Below are 20,022 nucleotides of genomic sequence, written 5' to 3'. Positions count from 1 at the left end.
TTCTGTCAGTCTGCCCCAGGGCAGCTGTGGCTACAACTGTAGCTTGCCTCCACCAGTGAGTGAATGAATAGTGGAATTGTAAAATGCGCTATATAAATCCAATCCATTATTATTATTGCACAACATTTTTTATACGAAAAGCATGAAAAATACCAACAAAAAGTGATGTCGCAATGTCCATATTTCAGATCACCTGCGCCCCCCTGCTTTCAGTCCAAATAGACAGTTGGTGTCTAGTGGACATCCCAGGCTCTGGTTGCATAGATAACCCTCGCGTGCATGCATCTCTTCTCATCAGTCTGTGGCATCCTTCAATTTCTACAAGGCTTTGTCAGCATTAACTGTTACAGTTGTTTCCCAGCCATCGCTTCAATTCGCCCATGGTCTCTGGTCACCGCGCCGCTGCCAATTTCATCATTATTTGTCCCCACCCCACCCGACCCCCCACCTACACCGAATACACCTCCTGCTGCATGAGATGGATTTAATCATGGTCATCATCGGCCTCACACTGTGCGGTGTCTACTGGAGCTTTGCAGTGAATATGAAAGAAAAAGAAATATGGGATGAGAAGTCTTCTAGTTTGAAAATTTAAGAAATCAATCAAAAGGTTATTAATGATAACTTTTTTCATTTCCTGTTTTGACCTGTGTATGCATGAGACAAACATAACATCAATTTCTCGTCATGTCACAGTGCTATTTAGATCTTTGATAGTTTGTTTTTAATGTTTTCACCTCTCACAACCCAAAATCACTTTTGGATTAATTCAATTTCAGGTGTAAGAAAGATAAAAATTCTTTCTTTTTTCCCCTCTGTGCATATTCTACAAATGCTCTGGCTAGATGACAGCAAATCAAAGGAAAACCAAGGAAAAATACTGCAGCAGGATGGATTTCAGGTGGTCTGCGGATAAATATGAGGATATTTTCACGCTAAGGTGGGTTCGGTTTCCCTCTGAGAATCCATCCTTGTGTCCTGAATGGTAAACCAAGATTGTTAAGACATATCTTACAGCAACTGATCCTGTTAAACTTGAACATTGTTTTTTTTTTTTCACAGAGACTGAACTTCATTGCTACCCTGCCAGCCAGTCTGTGAAGGTTTTCTTGTTTTTTTCCATCACAATACAATATAAAAAGACGTTTAAGTAACGTGATGAATGTTTTATCCATTTGTCAAGGCTCGGGGACATTGTTTTTAACAAACATCAGGAAGGGAAATTTAAAAAAAAACTGGCGTGAAAAGAGAAAAAGCGTGTGTGAATGTGGAGCGGTTGCTTTATAAGCTTCAGGGGAGAAAAAGGGTCACATCTTTCAGCAATTCACAGTCACCACAAAAGCCTCTCCACACCCTGCTGCTTTTGAAATTACTGGCCCAGACATACAGATCTGAGATTACCAGATGTTCTGCCCTATTTGGAGCATGATGAAGCCCTAAAAGAGATTTAACCTCAAAAGGCAGGACATCAGTTAGGCTTGGGGCTTAAGAGGTTAAACAACTCAGTTCAGTCCAGGATTGTCTCCAGTCAGCTCACAGCCACAATGGGCTTCACTGAGAGGATGTCGGTCCTCCCTGTGAGTGCCTGCCGGGCAGTGAAAAGCACATGTGCATCTTTCAGGTTGTGGGACTGACTTGAAGAAGGGTGACTCTGCTGTGAGGAAGCTTGGACCGGGTGTGACCAAACGTTCCTTGGCCTCGAGGAGTCCTGGTTGTCGGGCCAGGCAGTTCTGTGACATGGAGCGTGAGGTACTGCAGGGCGAAGCTCTGGGTCCAAGCCGACCACTGCCCGTCGTCTCTTCCTGCACCTGTCAACGAGGAGCTGGAGCTCCTGGCGGAAAGTGGGGTTCAGACAGCAGTAGATGAAAGGGTTGTAGCAGGTGGAGCTCATAGCTAGCCAGTGAAAGCAGAAGTAAAGGGCATTAGAAGAATGGATGGCCTGGCTGGACAGCAGCACCACATAGCAGTTGAGGGGAAACCAGCAAACTGCAAACACTCCGACCACCAGAAGCAGCATCGCCAGTGTTCTCCGGCGCTTCCTTCTCTGCGTGGCATGCTGAGCTGTTGTGGTGTCACCGATGGCATTGTGGCGCCACAGTCTACGGGCCACTATGGTATAGGAGGCAGTGATGATGAGGAGGGGCAGCAAGTAAAGCAATATGAAGGTCAACAGGTCAATGTACTGCCAGTAGACATCTGACGGCTCTGGGAAGTCTGGGACACACAGGCTTCGCTCTTTCTCCTTACTGTCAGGAGAAAGACAGAAAAGACAGAAAATACTACAGTACTGTGCAGAAATCTTTATATTTTGTCAGGAAAAATGGAAAATAAGTACAATGATTTATCAACATGTGCAAACATAAATGGAAATACAGATTATGTATGGCAAAAAAAACAAACAAACTTGAAGTTGTAAAATTCTAACCAGCTTCTAAGTCAATGATTGACTGTATGACCACCTTTCATTAACCCAGCCTGAACTCTCTGGGTAAGGTTTTTCTCATTTTAATAAGTAGTCTTCAGGAACAGTTCTCCGGGCTTCTTGAAGGACATTCAAAACACCTCTTTGGATGTTGGCTGTTCTGTCACCGTGATCCCAGCCTGCTTCAATAATGTGGATGCCTGGGCTCTGGAGAGGCCAATCCATGACTTACAGTGTTTTTCTATAAGTCATCGATTTGAACCCAAAATTTCTGATTGGGTTTCTTGATTTTCAGTGCAGGTCTGGTGTAATGTGGCATACCAAATCACCATTAGCCTTTCAGTAAGAATGGCTTCTTGACAGCCACCCTTACATTTTCTGATGAGGTTTCAGTGAACCTCAGTGAAACTGAAAGGGACACATGCATCTCTCAGGTCATGAACAGTAAAGCAGCAGGTCTTTGTTAGAAATTTTCCTATTTCTTAAGGACTTGACACTCATCTGCTGTAGATGGGGTTTTTTTTAGGCCTGCCACTTTTTTTTTTTTAACTCTTATCCAGTTTCCACATTTTTTTAATGTTTTTTTTTTATAATAATAATTTTTTATTTGTTTTTGTTTTTTAATGTCTCTGTAAAGCACTTTGAATCACCTTGCTGTTGAATTGTGCCATATAAATAAACTTGCCTTGCCAATATCCAAATAAAAACTCTGAAGGACCTTCAGAAACCCTGGAGAGCTATTGCTCAAAACCACTTTAAATTTACAAGAAAGTCTGACTGGTGGTGCAACTCGAGCCTTTACCCAGTACTGTATATTAATAATCATTGGCTATTGTTATTTCATAGAGAAGTATGAATTAAAAAACAACAACAACATTTGTCTCTGATCCACTGAGTTTATTAGTTCATAGTTATTTTAAAGTTATTCTAGTTCTTAATTTTTCATTGTTATCTGATGTTTTTTTTAAACCAAAGAGTTATTCATCATATTGTGTATGACTTTTTAATTTTATACTAAAATTATGGATAAACATTAATCAGAGCAGTAAATATAGGGTACAAGTGCATATATTAGTAATACTTAAGCCACTTCCTCCCCTTTAATCAGACATGAGTGCAGGAGGAAGGGACCACTGACAAATATCTGCAAACATTTCTTTGGTTTTATCCACATTAATTTGGAGGAAAAACTGGTCACACCAGTTAATGAATTCATTAAGAACTCAGCTGTGATCTTGCTTCACACCCCACAGAAGGCTCACAACCACAAAGTCTTTGGTATATTTAAGGGAAAATCTTCATCTATGTTTGCTCTGATTCTCACTAGTATGTAATTCAAAGCCCAGTGGAATTTGATGCTCTTTGTTAAAAGGTCAGAGAGCAACCACACTGTGTGTGAAATGCATATAAAAATTTGATAAGAGCCTAAAACTGGGTGAAAAGGGAAAGTGCACAGATAAATACATTTTCACAGAGTAAAATACTAAGAGATAAAAAAGAAATTCTTTGTATACGATTAATTTCTGCTTATACACACTTTGAATTCTGAACTTCTGGGAACGTGTGACTTGTTCTCAATTAGCTAATCAGTCTCCTTTGTAGATATGACTCCTGTGTAGCTCTTCCAATTTGCCAGACTGCTTTTGTGCTACCAAGTTGAGCATTCCAGTTTTCATTTTGCTTCTTTGACTTTGTTGTGTCGACTTTTGGCCACTGTTTTTGCCTACTTTCTGTAACTCTTGTGACTAAGTTCGTTCTTTTTAAATCAGGCCAATATTTATTTTTTGGGTTTTTTCCCTTTAAATTTGACACAGAGCAAACCTGTTCCACATCCATCAGCATATAAAGTAGAGAACCTCCATCTCCATAGCTAACCTCACTGAATTGTGCCTCTACATAATGACTGTGAATCATTTTACCTGTATGTAAAGGTCAGGAGTTTTTGGTAGATTGCATGTGGGAGGGAGAAGCAGCTGGCCATTATCCAGATGACGGCGACCCAAACGCCACCTTGTGTAGGAGACATGCGAGGCCTCAAAGGATGCAAAATCACCTGAGAATCACCACACAAAGATCAAAGTCAGTGCAAATGCATACACTTCAGATCAATATCAATCACCAGTCTGTGCCCAGGGAAGTAGAAAGAAAGATTAGAGTATGTTTTTTTTACAAGCGTGGCTCCAACTAGTCGAAAACAGCGTAGTATTGCAGTATAACCAACTGCTGTTTCTCAGCCTCTGGCTGTTTTTGTTTGTGCCATACTACAAGCCAACTACAGTGTGGAACATAATAAATGTCACAAGAGGAAGGTCTCGGTGTGTATTTAGTGATGAGTGATGTGTGAGTGAGGAGGCAAAATGTCCCTGATACACAGATTAGTCAGGAGAGCAAGTGAAAAGGGAAGGAAACAAAAGCTTTTTGTTCACTTCAGTTCAATAAGATTAAAAATACTGGCCACATACTGTGCCTTCTCCACAACAAAAAGCATGACATAACTGTTGAAATACACTTTTTTTCCTCCTTGAATTAAAGTTTTATTTTGGTCAGTTAGGCAGTCACGCTGCCTCTTGGTCAAAAAGTCCTTGCCAAGTGTACAGAGATGGTTTGGCTCATTAAGCTGCTGCAAACACAAATACAGTCCCACTCAAAATAAGGATCTCGTCCTTCTTGCTTTATCTTGGGACCCATATTATGGAGATTCAATGTGTTTCATAAAGACATGCCAGCTGGGAGCAAATCTCTAATTTTGGCTGATCAAACTAAAGTTGTTTGCGTTTCTCGGCCCGAGCAGTTATAATTGTCCTTTTCTCCCCCGGCGCTGGTTTCCGTGCGGCAATTCAACAATGAAGGCCTGATTTTTACAATCGCCTCTGAACACCTTACGTTTGGATGTGCCTGCTAATTAAACTCTGGGAAGTATTTATGTGAGCTCTACTCTGTGGTGATTGGCAATTTCTGAGCCTGGTAGCTCTGATGAAGTCCTTCTCTGCAGCAGAGGTAATTGTTGGTATTCGTATCTCTAATATCACTCCCTTTTATTTTGTCAGGGTTCCTGGGTCGGTGACCCAGTGTTTTCAGTTTTCCCACATCAATGTTTTCACTTCCTGTTTTTTCCCCCATGTCAGCTTGTCTCTCGTGTCATTAGTCAGATTATGTTCAGCCTTGTACTCACCTGTTTCCAATCATTGTCATCATTCAACCTGTGTATTTAAGTTCCTCGGTTTCACCAGTTCTTTGTCGTGTCATTGATGTTCGTGTGATGTTGTCCTCCCCGTGTTCTCTCAGTTCAGTCAGCCATTCAGTGTTCCAGCCAGTCAGTGTCCGTTCACCCTCTGTTCCTCCACTCCCTATAATAAACCTTCACCAGTCTTCACCTACCTGTGAGTCCTGCGTTTGGGTTCCTTCTTCCTCGCCTCCACACAACGCCTGACATATTTGATGTTTTTTCGGACCACACCCAAAGAAACTTTCATAACTGACTTTTTCCACACTCACTGACTGTTACGTCTTAAAATACCAATCAACTGTCTTTTGTCTTTGCATATTTTAAAGGCTCTTTTTAACTACTGTGGTTAAGCAGAGCTTAAATGTGCTGTATACCCAGGAGTTATGGCATAACTAATGGATCCTCTGCACCACTTACTGGACATACAACTGAACACTTTCTCTAATATATGCTTCAGCTCCACTGCCGCAAGGATACATAGAGAAAATCTACACCATCTAACACAATAATGCCTGTATTCATTTTAGACCCAAGCTCTTCATAATGTCATATTTAAATTTCGGTTTGTTTTGTCGCTTTTTCAACAAATGATTTTTTACCCAATTACACCATCCTTCCTCTTATCCAATTCCATTGAAGCCTTTCCCCGCTGTCATAGGGCGAGAGGAGAGGTACACCAATCTGCCAGGGCTAACACAGAGACATGCAACCATTCACACTCACATTCACGCCTACGGCCAATTTAGAATTGTTAATTAAGCTAAACCCCACTCTCCAGTTTCTCCAGCTCCAACTGTGCAAGCAGCAAGTGCACAGTACCATGCAAACTGGATTTGAACCTAAGACCTTTCTGTGAGGCAAAAAGGTCTTCTTACCCCCAAACTACATCTTAAGTGTAATTTGTTTACCTTTCTTAGCTTTTTTACTCTGTGATGCATTAATATTGTTTTTTTGCCACAGTAACTTTCTAGATTTTTGGATAAATAAGCCATTTTAGTATCATTAATGTGGACTGAGACCTTCTGAAATTGTGTTCAAACACCTTCAGTTTTTGACTAATAAAATCTTACAGGCAGTTTAATACAATAAAAAAATGCCGTCAGTCAGTTCACTTTTCATCTTCTGCTGCCTGCTAGTCCTTCCAGATGATTCATCAGTGAAAGTAAAGTCATCCCTTAGTGCCACCTGCAGACTCTGCAAGCATCCTTTTTTTCTTGTCATCACTCTCGTGCATACAGATGTCAACAAAGTTGCAGTATTTGTACTTCAGCATTTAGCGAGTACCACTGAAGGGGTGTGAGTAAAGACTTATGTAACGAATGCAAACATGCATGGGACAGTAAGCACAGGTCTTACTGGCTGTTGTGCAGCATTGTGGTAACATTGACACAGATGTGGTTACTTAAAGATGAGGTCATGAGTAGCAGTGGAGACATAAGAGGTAGAAAAAATGTTTAAAACTATATTTTGGGCAAAGTCTGCATTTAATATTATATTTTTTTAAATCAGGTTTTACTGGGTAGTCTGTACATGTATTTCCATTTTCTTTTTACCACTGAAATTAAAGTTAATTTAGATAATGTCTCAAAATAGCTTCCAGAATAAGTGCCTATTTCATTATGGCTAATGAGTGCCAGGACAAATTCTACCTTTGCACTAATTTTATTAGTGCTTGAAAAGATGGAAACTTCTTTAGGTTCACCAAGGCATTTCACCTTTCATCCATGAGCCAGAGCGATAACTGTTGGAGAGTCCTGGGTATTTGAAGCCCAGTGAGGATTATCCCCTCATCTTATTAACACAGGGGACAGACTCAAAACACAGTCTTAGCTCACAAAGGTTTGTTGGACAAATCACTAAGCTGTTCTGATTCTCTTAAGAATCTTTTGTCTTTAGAGTGAAGGTAAGATAAATAAGTCTTCAGATTTTTGAGATGTGAATTGTGGCTGGTCTGATGGAACAGCAAGCAGGCACCCAGAGAGGCAAGGTGAGCAGCGTGGAGCATGGCTATGCAGGTGAGTGTGGCTGGGGTCTTGAGTGAAACTTGGAGGGGATGCAGGTAAGTAAGAAATCAGGTTCACGGAGTTAACTCCAAATAGGCAACCAGAAGGCAGAGGGAGAAATAAAATTAATAAATGTAAATAACTCTGATGGAAAGCAAACATGGACAGCCTAATTACCACCATGGGAGGTGTAATGATCTGACGAAGATCTGCCATACTTCCAGCCATTAAATACTCTGGATGATGAGGAGACTCAGAACAAGGAATCAGAGAGAGGACCATGCCTGATGACCCATGGAAGCATTTTCCCACCACTTCGCCTGTGTGGAGAAAGAAAACTAAAAAAATCAAGTGAGAGGAAAAGGAAGACAAACATAAAAACCCTGAGGCTTCCCAGACAATGACACTCTCTGGAGGTGGTCCATCACACGAGCCGAGGTTTTACCATCACTAGGGCCAAAGTGTACAGCCTCATTAGGAAACTTGCCTCATTCGACAATCATTTTAGCTACCGAGGTCACCCGAGGCAGATGTGAGTAAGGGTTGAAATGCCTGGAAACAAATCTCAAAACTGCACTGTAGGTGTCAGAAGTCACTAACTCTGTTCAACTATGATCATTCACAGTGGTCATAGATTGCCACCTTAACTCCTCTCTGTCATCGTGGTCCAAAATTTGAGCACTGACATCCTTGAAAGAGTATCCTTTCTCCTTTAAACTGAAGAAGCCTCTTGGATGAGAGGAGAAATGTCTATATGGACATACAGAGGTCCAGTCTTTTTAAGCACTGACTTAATAGCACTCAGCCATGACAGTTTATGTAACATACAACGAGATGCAACTGACTAAACCCACAAAATGCAGTAAACCTTAGAACCAGTAGCAGCACAGGTCAGTCAGTGGAAAACTAATTTACCAGAGTTCACAATATAAAAATATTATGTCACTTATTTCCAAGTGAGTCATTTCCCCCTCTCCACTGTAAAACCGGGACTTCACACACCTGCCATGTCTCACTGCTGGTTATATGCCACTGTATGCCAGCAGTACCACTGAACTCACTTGTTAACTGAAAGTAAATACAAGTCACAGTCTCATAAGACTGGTTGAGACATTGTCACATGGTGGCTATTTTAGTCAATCCAAAAACATTTTGCGTTGTTTAAAGAGAACCTGTTACATCGAACTCCACATGTTTATTCTCACGCTGTACTGCAGTAGCGCTGCATGATTCACAGGTCGAGATAATCTTTATTTATGTCATACTGGGCCTTCATTCAGCTGCCCTCCATCTAAGTCGGCAATCTCCTGATTTGACGAACATCAGAAATAGAAACAGCATTTGAACAGCAGGCGTATAGGGCACAGCTTTCAAGTCTTTAGTACTGCTCTACCATGTGGGTACTAAATTAAAAAGTCTGAATAACCCTTGAACTAACAGGCATACCCAAACTTATGACTGCACAGCTCCTATCTTTCCACAGCTGGGAGCAAAGTTGGTGACAAAGAGAATGGCATATAAATTAATGATTGAAATATTGCAATTAGAATGATAAAGCACTGTTGAGATGTAATAAAAGTTGAAATACTACATTCATGGATTCTTTGAGGCAGTAAGCTGCAGAGCACAGAGATAGAGAGAAGCTGAATATGTTAAATAGCTCACGAGCCAGTTCAGCAGCACAGTCTGATCTGCTGCTTTGTTTTTAGACAGTAGTCCAAAAGTGGCCCTTGCTGTCACGTTCCTGGGTCTGTTGACCCAGCGTTTTGAGTTTTAGTTTATTTGGATGATATGTTTTGAGTTCTTTAGGGTAGCTAAGTTGTTTATTAGTTTCCCTTTGTGTTCTCTACCACTGTATTTAAGTTTCCCTCTCCCTTTGCCTTTTATGTGTTTTATGCTGCGTGTCTTATGTTGTCAAGGTTATATTGTCTTGTCTGTGTCTCATGTTTCCTGTTATATTTTGAAGGTCTGTGTCCTATGTCAGTGTAGTCAGCTTTGCTTCCTTTGTCTCGTTATGTCAGACTAGTGCCAGCTGTTTCCCCATGTGTTTCCACTTCCCCTAATCACCCTTGTGTGTATTTAGTCTGTCTGTTTCTGTTCGTTCCTTGTCAGGTTGTCTGTTGTTCACGCCAAGGTTTCCATGTCATGTTTCATGTCTAGGTTTTTCTTCTTGTTTATTTAGTTCTCCCAGTTTAGGTTGATGTTAGTTTACTTCAGTTTGCCTTGCCCTTTCTTTGTACCCTTTTACCAGCCTTGTTAAACGACTTGCTTTTTCTTAATACTCAAGCTTTGGTCCAAGTTCCTTCGTGTCTGCATTTTGGGTCCACTCTTCACAATTAATACAGTCTGCCACCGCCAGACTGTGACACCTTGCTGTCTCTTCATGCCTAAAAATAAGAGACAGAGTGAGCATGGAGTGTGTTATCTTTGTCCTGGATTGGTGAGTGAACATTGGTCCTTTAGAGCTTTTCTCTCCAAATCATTCTTGTGCCGACTGCTGCAATAAATAAAAAGTACAAAGACATGTCTCTATTCTGTGTTAACATAAAAATTCAAGGCCAACACTGCTCTTAGACATACTCCAGTCACAGACTTGTCCTTTGCAGGTTTTTTTAAAAAAATGTCTTAGAATTGGCCCAAAGCGTAAGGAAAAACGCTTTAACCATTTAAAGCTATGACACTTCTACTGGCTGTAATCGACAGGTACACACACTTCTGTGATTTCACAGAATACTTGATGTGTCTGCCATCAAATTCTAACAGGCCTTTAGTATGATACCTACCAATAAATCACACGTTTCCCTGAAAAGAACAGGTAAAGCGGATAGTGTGTTTTCACCTCTCGCCTCTGTCAAGTCTTTCTTTATTCACATTCATGTGTTCCAAATGCACAGAAAGTGCCTCTTGGAGTTAATCTTTCACATTACCAAAATCCGAATAAAGTGGAATATAAACTCAAATAATATAAACAACAACAATTTGTTACTCAGAGCCAATAATTAAACATTTTCCACATAGGTTGACAGGATTACAGTAATGCTGATTTGCACTTTGATAAAAGCACATTTGTGTAGTGGGAAACCCTGCAGAAATATGGCAGAGATAGCAGAAATAAGATTACAGTGACTAACTTTAAATAATTATTGGAGACACCTGCAAAATAGTCTGAACTTGTCAACTTATTTATATGTACAGGATTGGTGCTGTACAAACAAAACTGCTATTGCCTACTAGCACTGCTACTATTGACAAGTCAAGCATAGAGTGGGTGTGGGAGATGCCAAGGCAAAAACTAGATCCAGGTTCAGCAGGTTCAGACTTCCCTCTCACTGGCTACCTCCAAGGCATTTCCAAGCCAGCTGAGAGATGTACGCTCTTTAGCTTATCCTGGGTGTGCCCCAGGGCTTCCTTGCAGCATAACATGATTAAAACAACTCAAATAGGAGGCACCTTGGAGGCGTCCTTGTCAGATGCCCAAACCACTTAAACTGACTCCTTTCAATGTAGAGGAATAGAGGCTCCACTCTGACTCGTTCACAAATGCCAAGCTCCTCGGCCTATATTTTGCCATTTCAGTTTGTCAATCTTGCGCTCATCTCTCTCTTCACTCATGAACAAAACCTCAAATGGTCCACCTGGGATACCATGACCTCAGAATTTGAGATGCTAACTCTCATCCCATTTGATTCACCTCCAGCTTGTAAACCTCCCTAGTGTGACCTGGAGTTTGCTGCTTAATGAAGCCAGCAAAACCACACCCCCAACAGGATACCAAGAATGACACGGTCAAATGCCTTCTCCTTGAAGTGGCAGTGACAAGTGTGAAAAGTGACTCTACATTTACACTTGACTCAGTAAGTAGGATCACACCATTTTGAGACTGAACGACCTCATTGATAATATCTTATACCTCTAGCATACCTCTAGCAAGTTTTTGCTGTACATGAAAGTGTGGATATGATCAAAGCACCCCTCAACATCTCCACCAATAAGCTGTGCAGTATTACTGACAGAAACAGGCACAATATTGGAAGGAATCTGGAAAAGCCTGTTAGATGACAGGGGAAGCGGGCTCTTCCTCTTGCAGTCTGCCATGACAACAACTTCCTCGCTCCTTTGTAGCCGTTTACTTTCAGGTACATCTCGTCTTCTTTGTTTAGTCCCAGCTTGCTTCCCACAAACAGCTCATCTCCTCACGCTACACTGTACCACCAATTCTATCAGTCACATGTCTTGTAGACTGTGGATTAGCTCATGACCAACAAGGAGAGCAGATCCTGGACAAGTCCAAAAGAATCTGTACCAGGCCCCTAACATAAGGTCTGTGAACAGGTTACATTTTGCCCCGAAAAGAACAAGTAAGGTATATAGTGTGCTTTCCTTTTTTGGCTTCTGCCAAAGTCTGAAGACAAAAGCTAATACCACTCTAAACTGTTGTACTCAGGAGGAGGTGGTGCCCCCTTGTGGTGTAACTTGGGATATCACTCCATGAAGGATCTGCGAGTACAAGAAAATAATTATTAGAATATAATGTGTTAAATTTGCTTAGATGAGAGGGTCCTGCAATAGATCAGAGGAATACGGAAGAATTTGTTTGTGTGTTTTAGCTGTAGGTGTGTGTGTAATTGTGTACAGGGAAAGGAATTTATGGACACCGGGGGTCTGCCTGTCATAAAAGTAGACAGGAAGCTACAGTTGGGGATTGCTGATACTTGTACCTTTAATAAAAACTCATAATTGTTATAACTTAGAAGTAGGATTGCAGGAGACTCTCCACATGCTTATCTGTAAATGTAAGACAATAAGAGGCCAATGGCCCAGTGGATGCAGAGTGGGGGTCTCAGTGTTTGTAATATGTTAACTCTGTTTAGTATGTTGTCTAAAGGAATTTGGTTTAGCTTAGGTGAGGAGATTACTTTTATGACCGGCAGGAAGTCATGTACACACACACACACACACACACACACACACACACACACACACACACACGCACACTCACTCACGTGCACTCACACATACACACGGGTACGCGCACACGTGCTCGTGCATACACACACAAACACAGAATTTGCAGTACACCATGGGGATTTTATGATGGAGTTGCTTCTATAAAGCTGATTGTAACAAACAAAGAAGTGGAAGATTTGCAGAGGGACACCGGCCTTGCACATCTCCCCTTCTAGAAGATGCATGCTTAACTGAAGATGAATAAAGGTTTTGTGAAAATGACTACTGAGTCTGGTTTCGTCTCTGGATGCCTCGAGGACTAAAAAAACAACCGGGGTGAAACTGATTTCGTAACAGATCTATCACTGAATCCAAGAGTTAGGACCCTTATTTAACAATAAAAAACATTTAAAGCATAAAAAATAAGTAAAGCGCATAATGTGACCACATATTACTCGGAGTTATAAAATTCACCAGCACTGACAGCACACTGAGAGACGCACACTTTAGCTGTGTCCCACCCCCATATTTAATATTCATTCTAATCAGGTTTTGAATGTTTGATGTGTTCATACAGGAAAATGAAAAAAAAATGAATAAAAAAAATAAAATGTCCTTAGGGCACTCACTGTGCGTGCATGCTAAGTACTCTTTTAGTTTAACTTTTTGAGATGGCTTCGATGGACACTAGGCTCCCATAATGCACTACATAAAGGAAACTAGATGTCTGATGTTTGAAAAGCTCCAGTAACAAACATTGCAGCCATTGCCCATTTTTACAGGGAGTGACATTTTAAATCCTATCTGACAGTGAAAGCAGACATTTTTATTTCATTCTTCCTTTTTTCAAGAATAAACAGAATAAGAAACCTGTTGGTTGTGCCTCAGGACACACACTCAGCAAATTGTTTATTTGTTTGCATTCATTTCGCATTCATGGACACGAACTGTCACATTTTTTGGTGACAGTGAGCACAAGTTTGTAAGTAATGCATTTCCACAGGAAGCAGAAAAAGCAGGGGCCATCACCATGACAACTAAGACAGCAGAGCTTTTTTTTTAAAAAAAAAAAAAAAAGAAGAAGAAGAAAGAAAAAAAAGCTGTTTTTAACTGTTTTTAAATCCAAACCATGATCTTTTAACTAATAAGTTGTTTTTATTGCTTAACCCTTTAAAGCATGAATCAGGACATAATTGTCAGAAAATTGTAATATTTTGAACCATCTGAGAAATTTCCATGAATGACTTTTTATTTGTATTGTATTTGCTACATCTGGATTAAAAAAAAAAAATTCTTTAAAAATGTATTACGCAATTTATTTTGGTTTTTCAGGAGGGGAAAAAAAATCACACTGATAATGAAGTCTCAAAAACTCACGAAAAAACCTGTATGTATCAAATATGGTACACTACGTGTTAAGGAGTTAAATCAAACAAGTCAACAAAAAACAGTATGTCTTTTGTTTATTTACCACTTAATAAAAATATAGGTAACATCTAATCATGAATCTTGAACTACTGACCTCAGATTTAATTAGATGGCTACTTATTAGTCTAGTCAGCATCATGGCTGAACTTCACTGTACTTCTTAATGAAAGCAAATATGTAACCCATGCAGCAGTTCTGTCAGGGCTCTGTGTGCGGGCAGCGTAGATGAGGACCCAAACGCAGGACTCGGAGACTGAATTGTAACTGAAAACCTCAGCTTTATTGCTGGCGAAGAAACAAAACATGAACTGAAACAATGAACAAGAGGAACAGAAACACACAGGCACAATCTGAGGGTACGACACGACAGAGAGCAAAGGCAAACACAGGGCTTATATACACAGGGGAGTAATCAGGGAATGGAAAACAGGAGGGAGACACAGCTGGGAGAGATTAGGGCTAATGAGACAGGGGGAGCAAACCTAGACACACTGACATAAGACATAATCCCTCAAAATAAAACAAGAAATAATTCACAAAGACGCAGACTAAGAAACACGGACTTTACACGGGCAGAGCTAAACCTAAACCAGAATAAGCTGGAACATACTAAACAGGGCTCTAGACTAACTTTTTGACATGGGTGCACCAGTATGCCTAACTTAAAAAATGTAGGCGTACCGGCACAAAAGTTAGGCGCACTAAAAATTTTCAACCGCATCGCTTAACACCGCAGTTTTACATGTGCACTTTCTTTGGTGGGGAAGTCCATACAGACAATATTCATTTCTAAATTATTAACTAACAAACTTGTGCTTAAAGTGCTTTGTCAATATTGTAGAAAATGTTAAACTTAATCATCATCTTGGCCTCCTCTGACAACCTGTTTGCTGCTGTCTGCTGCTAAAAGGCAGTGGGGAGAGGGGACACTTGGGCAGGGCATTTATTGCAGCATATAATGTGTTTCCTGGATACACTGTGCTTTTTCAGCATTCAGAGATTGATGGCACCGTGTCAGAGCACTGGCTATGAATTTCAGACAGATCAGGCCTTAACTTAACAAAAAAGTTATCAATAGTTCTTTTCATCTTTTCTTATTACCCACAGCTACATCCACTTCTCTCAGGCCTAGGTTGCTCACTAGGGCTGGGTATCATCACTGATTTCTATAGCTGTATCCCAATTCAGGGTCTGCAGCCTTAAAGTCCGCATTTTAAGACCGATTACGTCACCGCGACGCGACGAAGGCTGTCCCAATTCGAAGGCTGCTCGAAATGCGGCCCTCAAATGCGTCCTTCATTTCCCTGAATTTTAAGGACGTGGCGGTGTAGACTTCGTGGCCCAACATATCCCAGAATGCATAGGGCGGCGGTGGGTGTGGATAATTTTGCCGAAAAAAACCTCCCGCCCACTTACTTACTTAAAGTAAACTTTAAGTAAGTAAGCCTTCAAGTTACACGCTATGAAAGGCAGTAACAAGTTTAATGTTCAGAAACCTAAAGTATGTATCAGCAGCAGAATGGAGCTAAAAATAAATGTTTGTTTCAGTTCTATGAAGCTTTGAGTATTTTGGATTAGTAGTACTGCTGTGTTTGTTGCATCATATTGCTGTAATTGTTTATATGCTTTATATATTCTGAGGTAAGTTGATCTATAGTGTTACATCATATTCTATAATGATGTAACACTTTGGATGTTTGGATACTTTCTGCCCAGTTTGACCCATTTATCAGAAGTCAGCCTGTTTAAGGCTCTGATATCTATTCTGTTATTACTTAAAGCAGTTATGACATGGTCTGATTTTCTCACCCAATAAAGGAATATTTAATATATCAGTCTACTCTTCATTCTATCAGAAACAGTTATCACAGCTCGTACATTTGCTTCTTCCACACATATATAAGCATTGTGCCAAATTTAGTAATGCCAACATATTAAAAGAACAATATTTGTCTCATATATAATACATCTATATATACACTGTCACAGATACTTGTCTTTAAGTGAAGATTTAAGGTGATAGGAAATATAAATAAATGCAACTTGAATCTTTACTGAAGTTCAGTGTTTGGCACAGAGGTCATGTTCACTGCTGTAATAACTAATAATGATTAATATAATATTGGCCATATTATATTTACATTACCAAAGTGAGATGACTTTAGTCTCATGAACAACATTAGCTAATTGTTATTTACTAGCTAATCTTAAATAACTGTTCAGTATAAGGATCAAAATGACCCAGAACCATGACAAGTTCCTTGTCATTTGACCACTGGGCTTTTTAGGCTGGGGTTTGTCCAATATAGCTTGAAATGCATTTCCTGAAAATGACTCGTGACAAGCCTTTGAATGCCGGGTCCTTATTCTTCTGTGTTTGTATGAATGAAGTCTTCAGCAGGGTCTCTCTGATATTTCACTTTTGACAGCTTTCCTTTTGTTTCTAGAAAAAAATGGCATTTGTTGTTGTTCTTGTTGTTGGTTTTGCCTTGGAGACCCCTAGGGGTTTTTGTTATGCTTTTTCTTGTTTTGTTTTGTTTTTTTTCATATTTGTTCATGATCATTTTCTTACATGTTTTTGTTAATTGGCATTTTCTGAAATAAAGCAGTAACAGAGTTGGTGGTGAATTAGGATCTGTTATATTACTTCCTGCAACACACTGGAATCCAAGTTAAGGACTTAATAGTCTGCTATACGGTGTCCTGTATGGGCCAGCTTTGACCCATGAGCCACAGTTGATACACTATTGATTTAAATTTGACTGAGCTGCGAGTAAATATTGTAGTAGGTAAGTTTGACTAATTGACTAATTGGTTGTTGTTTAAAATACTAGCATTTGCTGGAGAATTTTCAAGGTTCCGTCTGCGCTATAGAAACTAACAACGCTTATTGTGCTTAAAATTCCCAGAAATTACAGTTCAGTTTGTTCATTTCGACCTTTTGCAGCTATTTTGCTGTGTAAACATTTTTAGTTACAAATGTTAAATGCTTGAGCACTATCATTAGGGATGCAACGATACCAATTTCTTCAAACCGATACGATACCGATCCTTGGATCTGAGTAATTGCCGATACCGAGTACAAAAAACGATACGTCTACCACACACACACAGAAAAATGCAATGAATTGGAAGACAGATTTTATTTTATTCTCTGTCAATAAAAAATATTAATAAAAATGACCACAAAAATTTAATTTCAAGCGAAAAATAAACACTTCTCTTAAATTATCGCAGTGTCCACATTGTAAACAAACAAACAAAATAACTAAAGTATTTTGGAGTCTCCAGCTTTCAGACATAACATTAATGAACCTATTGCAGAGTGTCCACATTGTAATTAAAAAAAAATAAAATAACTGAACTCTTTGGGTCTCTTTCCCGCTTTCAGATTGAAAAATAAACACTTCTGTTCAGAATAAAACAAATAAAACTTAGGTTTCAAAATAAAATAAAAACTTTTGTTAAATTATTGCACACTGTCCATATTATATCCAAACAAAATAACAGTGAACTATGTGGCACTGTCTACAGCTTTCAGATTCACATAACATTAATGAACCACCTATTGCAGAGTGTCCACATTTTCATCAAACAAAAAAACTTCAGTCAGCAAGCAATGGTGTGACCTCCGACCTAAACTGTTTTTGGGAAAGTGAGAGGCAGGTTTTTTTAATGAAAACAATCATCTCTGCATGATCAGCTGTGAGCCTGCTGCTTTCATTCACAATGTGTGACACTGAGCTGAACAGCCTGTCACTATCTACACTTGTGCATGGTGCTGAAAGGTATCTGCCCGCCACTTTAGCCAGGTTTGGGAACCGCACTTTATTAACCATCCAGTATTGTGGAGATTTGTCTTCTCGTAAAATTGCGGCCTCTCCAAGATATGTCTCTAACTCTACACTAGAACCTACCGCAGCTCTGCCCACCGATGCTGATGCCTGCTCATCTGCAATTTCATCAAACATGCTGTCCAGACTAGTTGTGGGCTGGTTACTGCGTGATTTTCTTGAAGGTGGTTCATTCAGGTCATGATCCTCCTCTCCAGGCAACCTTAGCAGCTCAAGTTTTAGCATCTCCTTGGCATTTGCAGCAGTTGTGGTGCTGGAGAAAAAACGATTTTTATATCTAAAACAGAGAAAGAAAAGAGTTAGCTGACGATAGGTTTGCTTACCTTTTTTTTTTTTGCAGTAACACAGTTACATACACAGTCACATTCACATACAGTCAAACAGTTACACACACAGGCACAACACTCACCTGGGATCGAGTAGCGTGGCGATGCTATAGAGTGGGTTTTCCTCCACGTCAGTGAACCGCATCCTGATAGTTGCAGCCAAGGTTCCCTTCATTGCTTTGATCCCATGGTCCTTGTCAGTCTCCCTTGTTAGAAATCTGTGGAGCACAGTGACGGCTGGAATGACGTCTGCAGCCGTGGCATTTGAAGAGCTGACTTTTCGAGTTAACTCCTCGAATGGACCCAGAACAGATATCACCTTCTCCAGCAGTGTCCACTGGTGAGTCGTGAGCGTATCAGGGAGTCCATATTCAGACACAAATATTCCCAGAGCCCGTTTCTGCTCGATCAATGACTGTATCATATAAAAGGTGCTGTTCCAGCGGGTCTGAACGTCTTGCTGGAGCCGCTTCGCGGGCTGGTTGATCTGTAATTGAATGTCCTCCAGACGGGAGCTGGCCAGAGCAGAATGTTTAAAATGTCCAACTATTTTGCAGCCAACTGCCACCGCATCAGCAACACTCTTCTGTGACAGAAGGCCCTCATGAACAACCAGCTGGAGAGTGTGAGCAGTACAAGGTAGGGGCAGCTCAGCATAACTCATGGCCTTTATCATATTTCTTACGTTGTCCCGGAGACGTAGCGTCCACGTAGCATACTACATTTGAAGCATACTATTGTAAGCAGTTGCGATGGTTTGGCTGGTGTGCAAGCCCCTGAACGACTTTGCATGTAGTGTTACTTGATGACAAACAAACTTCTCATCAATCCACTGCGCCATTAAACTGAGGAGCGACATCGGGGACACACTGCTTGTCCAAATGTCGGTAGTGAAACTTAAGGCTGAAACCTCCTGCAAGAGGTTATGCACGTGTTTTTTTACCTCTTCAAAAGGTTTTAGCAGCATTACGTCTGTGATGTATGGGCGGCTGGGAATCTCATATCGCGGCTTGAGTATGCTGAGAAGACGGCGAAATCCTACGTTTTCCATGACCAACAGTGGCTGGTCATCCAGAGCGATAAAATGAGTCAGAGCCTCTGTTATTTTAATTGCTCGTGGATTTTCTCTTGACATTTTTCATTGCTTTTCCAAAACCTGAGTTAAAGTGGGCTGTTCTGGTCTTGCGTTAGCCTTAGCAAACTCGGTGTACTCCAGAGCATGATGTGTCCTCAGGTGTTTTATTAAATTGCTTTTATCGAACGATGTACTCTCCTTCCCTCCCCTGGACATCTTACTGGTACACAGTTTGCACTCGGCCTTGCTTCTGTCATCTTCACAAATTTTGAAGTAAGTCCACACTGACTTACTTCAAAGTAACACATTTTATGCACATTTTATGGCCGATACCATAAAATGTGCATCGGTATTGCTGCATCCCTAACTATCATACATTTTCTTATGAAACAGCGAAGAGGTAGACTTAAAAATCTAAGAACTATTCCTCCAACGCTGGAAAATACTCAATCAAAATAGAGAAGGGAGGCAGAAAACACAGTTGTGAATCAGAGAGCCCAGATCAAGAGGGCCAGATCAAATTGTTACCCATGCATAGTTAGTTTTCCTGAGTCAGCACTGGAGTAGACACAGTGAGAAGAAGCTCTCAAGTATCTACCACAATGAAGCTAAAAAGGTCACTAATTATTTAAACCAACATGGATGAGAAGTTTTTTAAGTACAACACAAGACTCACAGCCTCTAATTTTGAGGCAAGCGTGAATTTTCCTTTGAAACTTAAAACATGTGTTACTAGAATAA

At 40.4% G+C, this 20,022-nt stretch overlaps 1 protein-coding gene across 1 annotated transcript; it reads right to left on the bottom strand.

Annotated features, from left to right (window-relative positions):
- Window positions 1–5,457, bottom strand: LOC146516898 (G-protein coupled receptor 83-like). The gene is made up of 2 exons (XM_085163112.1): window positions 4,342–5,457; window positions 1–2,246 (listed from the first exon to the last, which is right to left on the bottom strand). Exons 1-2 carry the CDS (start codon window positions 4,446–4,448, stop codon window positions 1,529–1,531), a joined length of 825 nt encoding a protein of 274 aa, XP_085019238.1. The 5' UTR covers window positions 4,449–5,457; the 3' UTR covers window positions 1–1,528.
- Window positions 5,458–20,022: the final 14,565 nt, after the last annotated feature.

The sequence above is a fragment of the Neolamprologus multifasciatus genome, chromosome 6 (assembly GCF_963576455.1).
Source record: "Neolamprologus multifasciatus chromosome 6, fNeoMul1.2, whole genome shotgun sequence".
Classification (NCBI taxonomy): domain Eukaryota; kingdom Metazoa; phylum Chordata; class Actinopteri; order Cichliformes; family Cichlidae; genus Neolamprologus; species Neolamprologus multifasciatus.
Note: the sequence above shows the minus strand (reverse complement) of the source record. Positions and strands in the feature narration are given on the sequence as shown.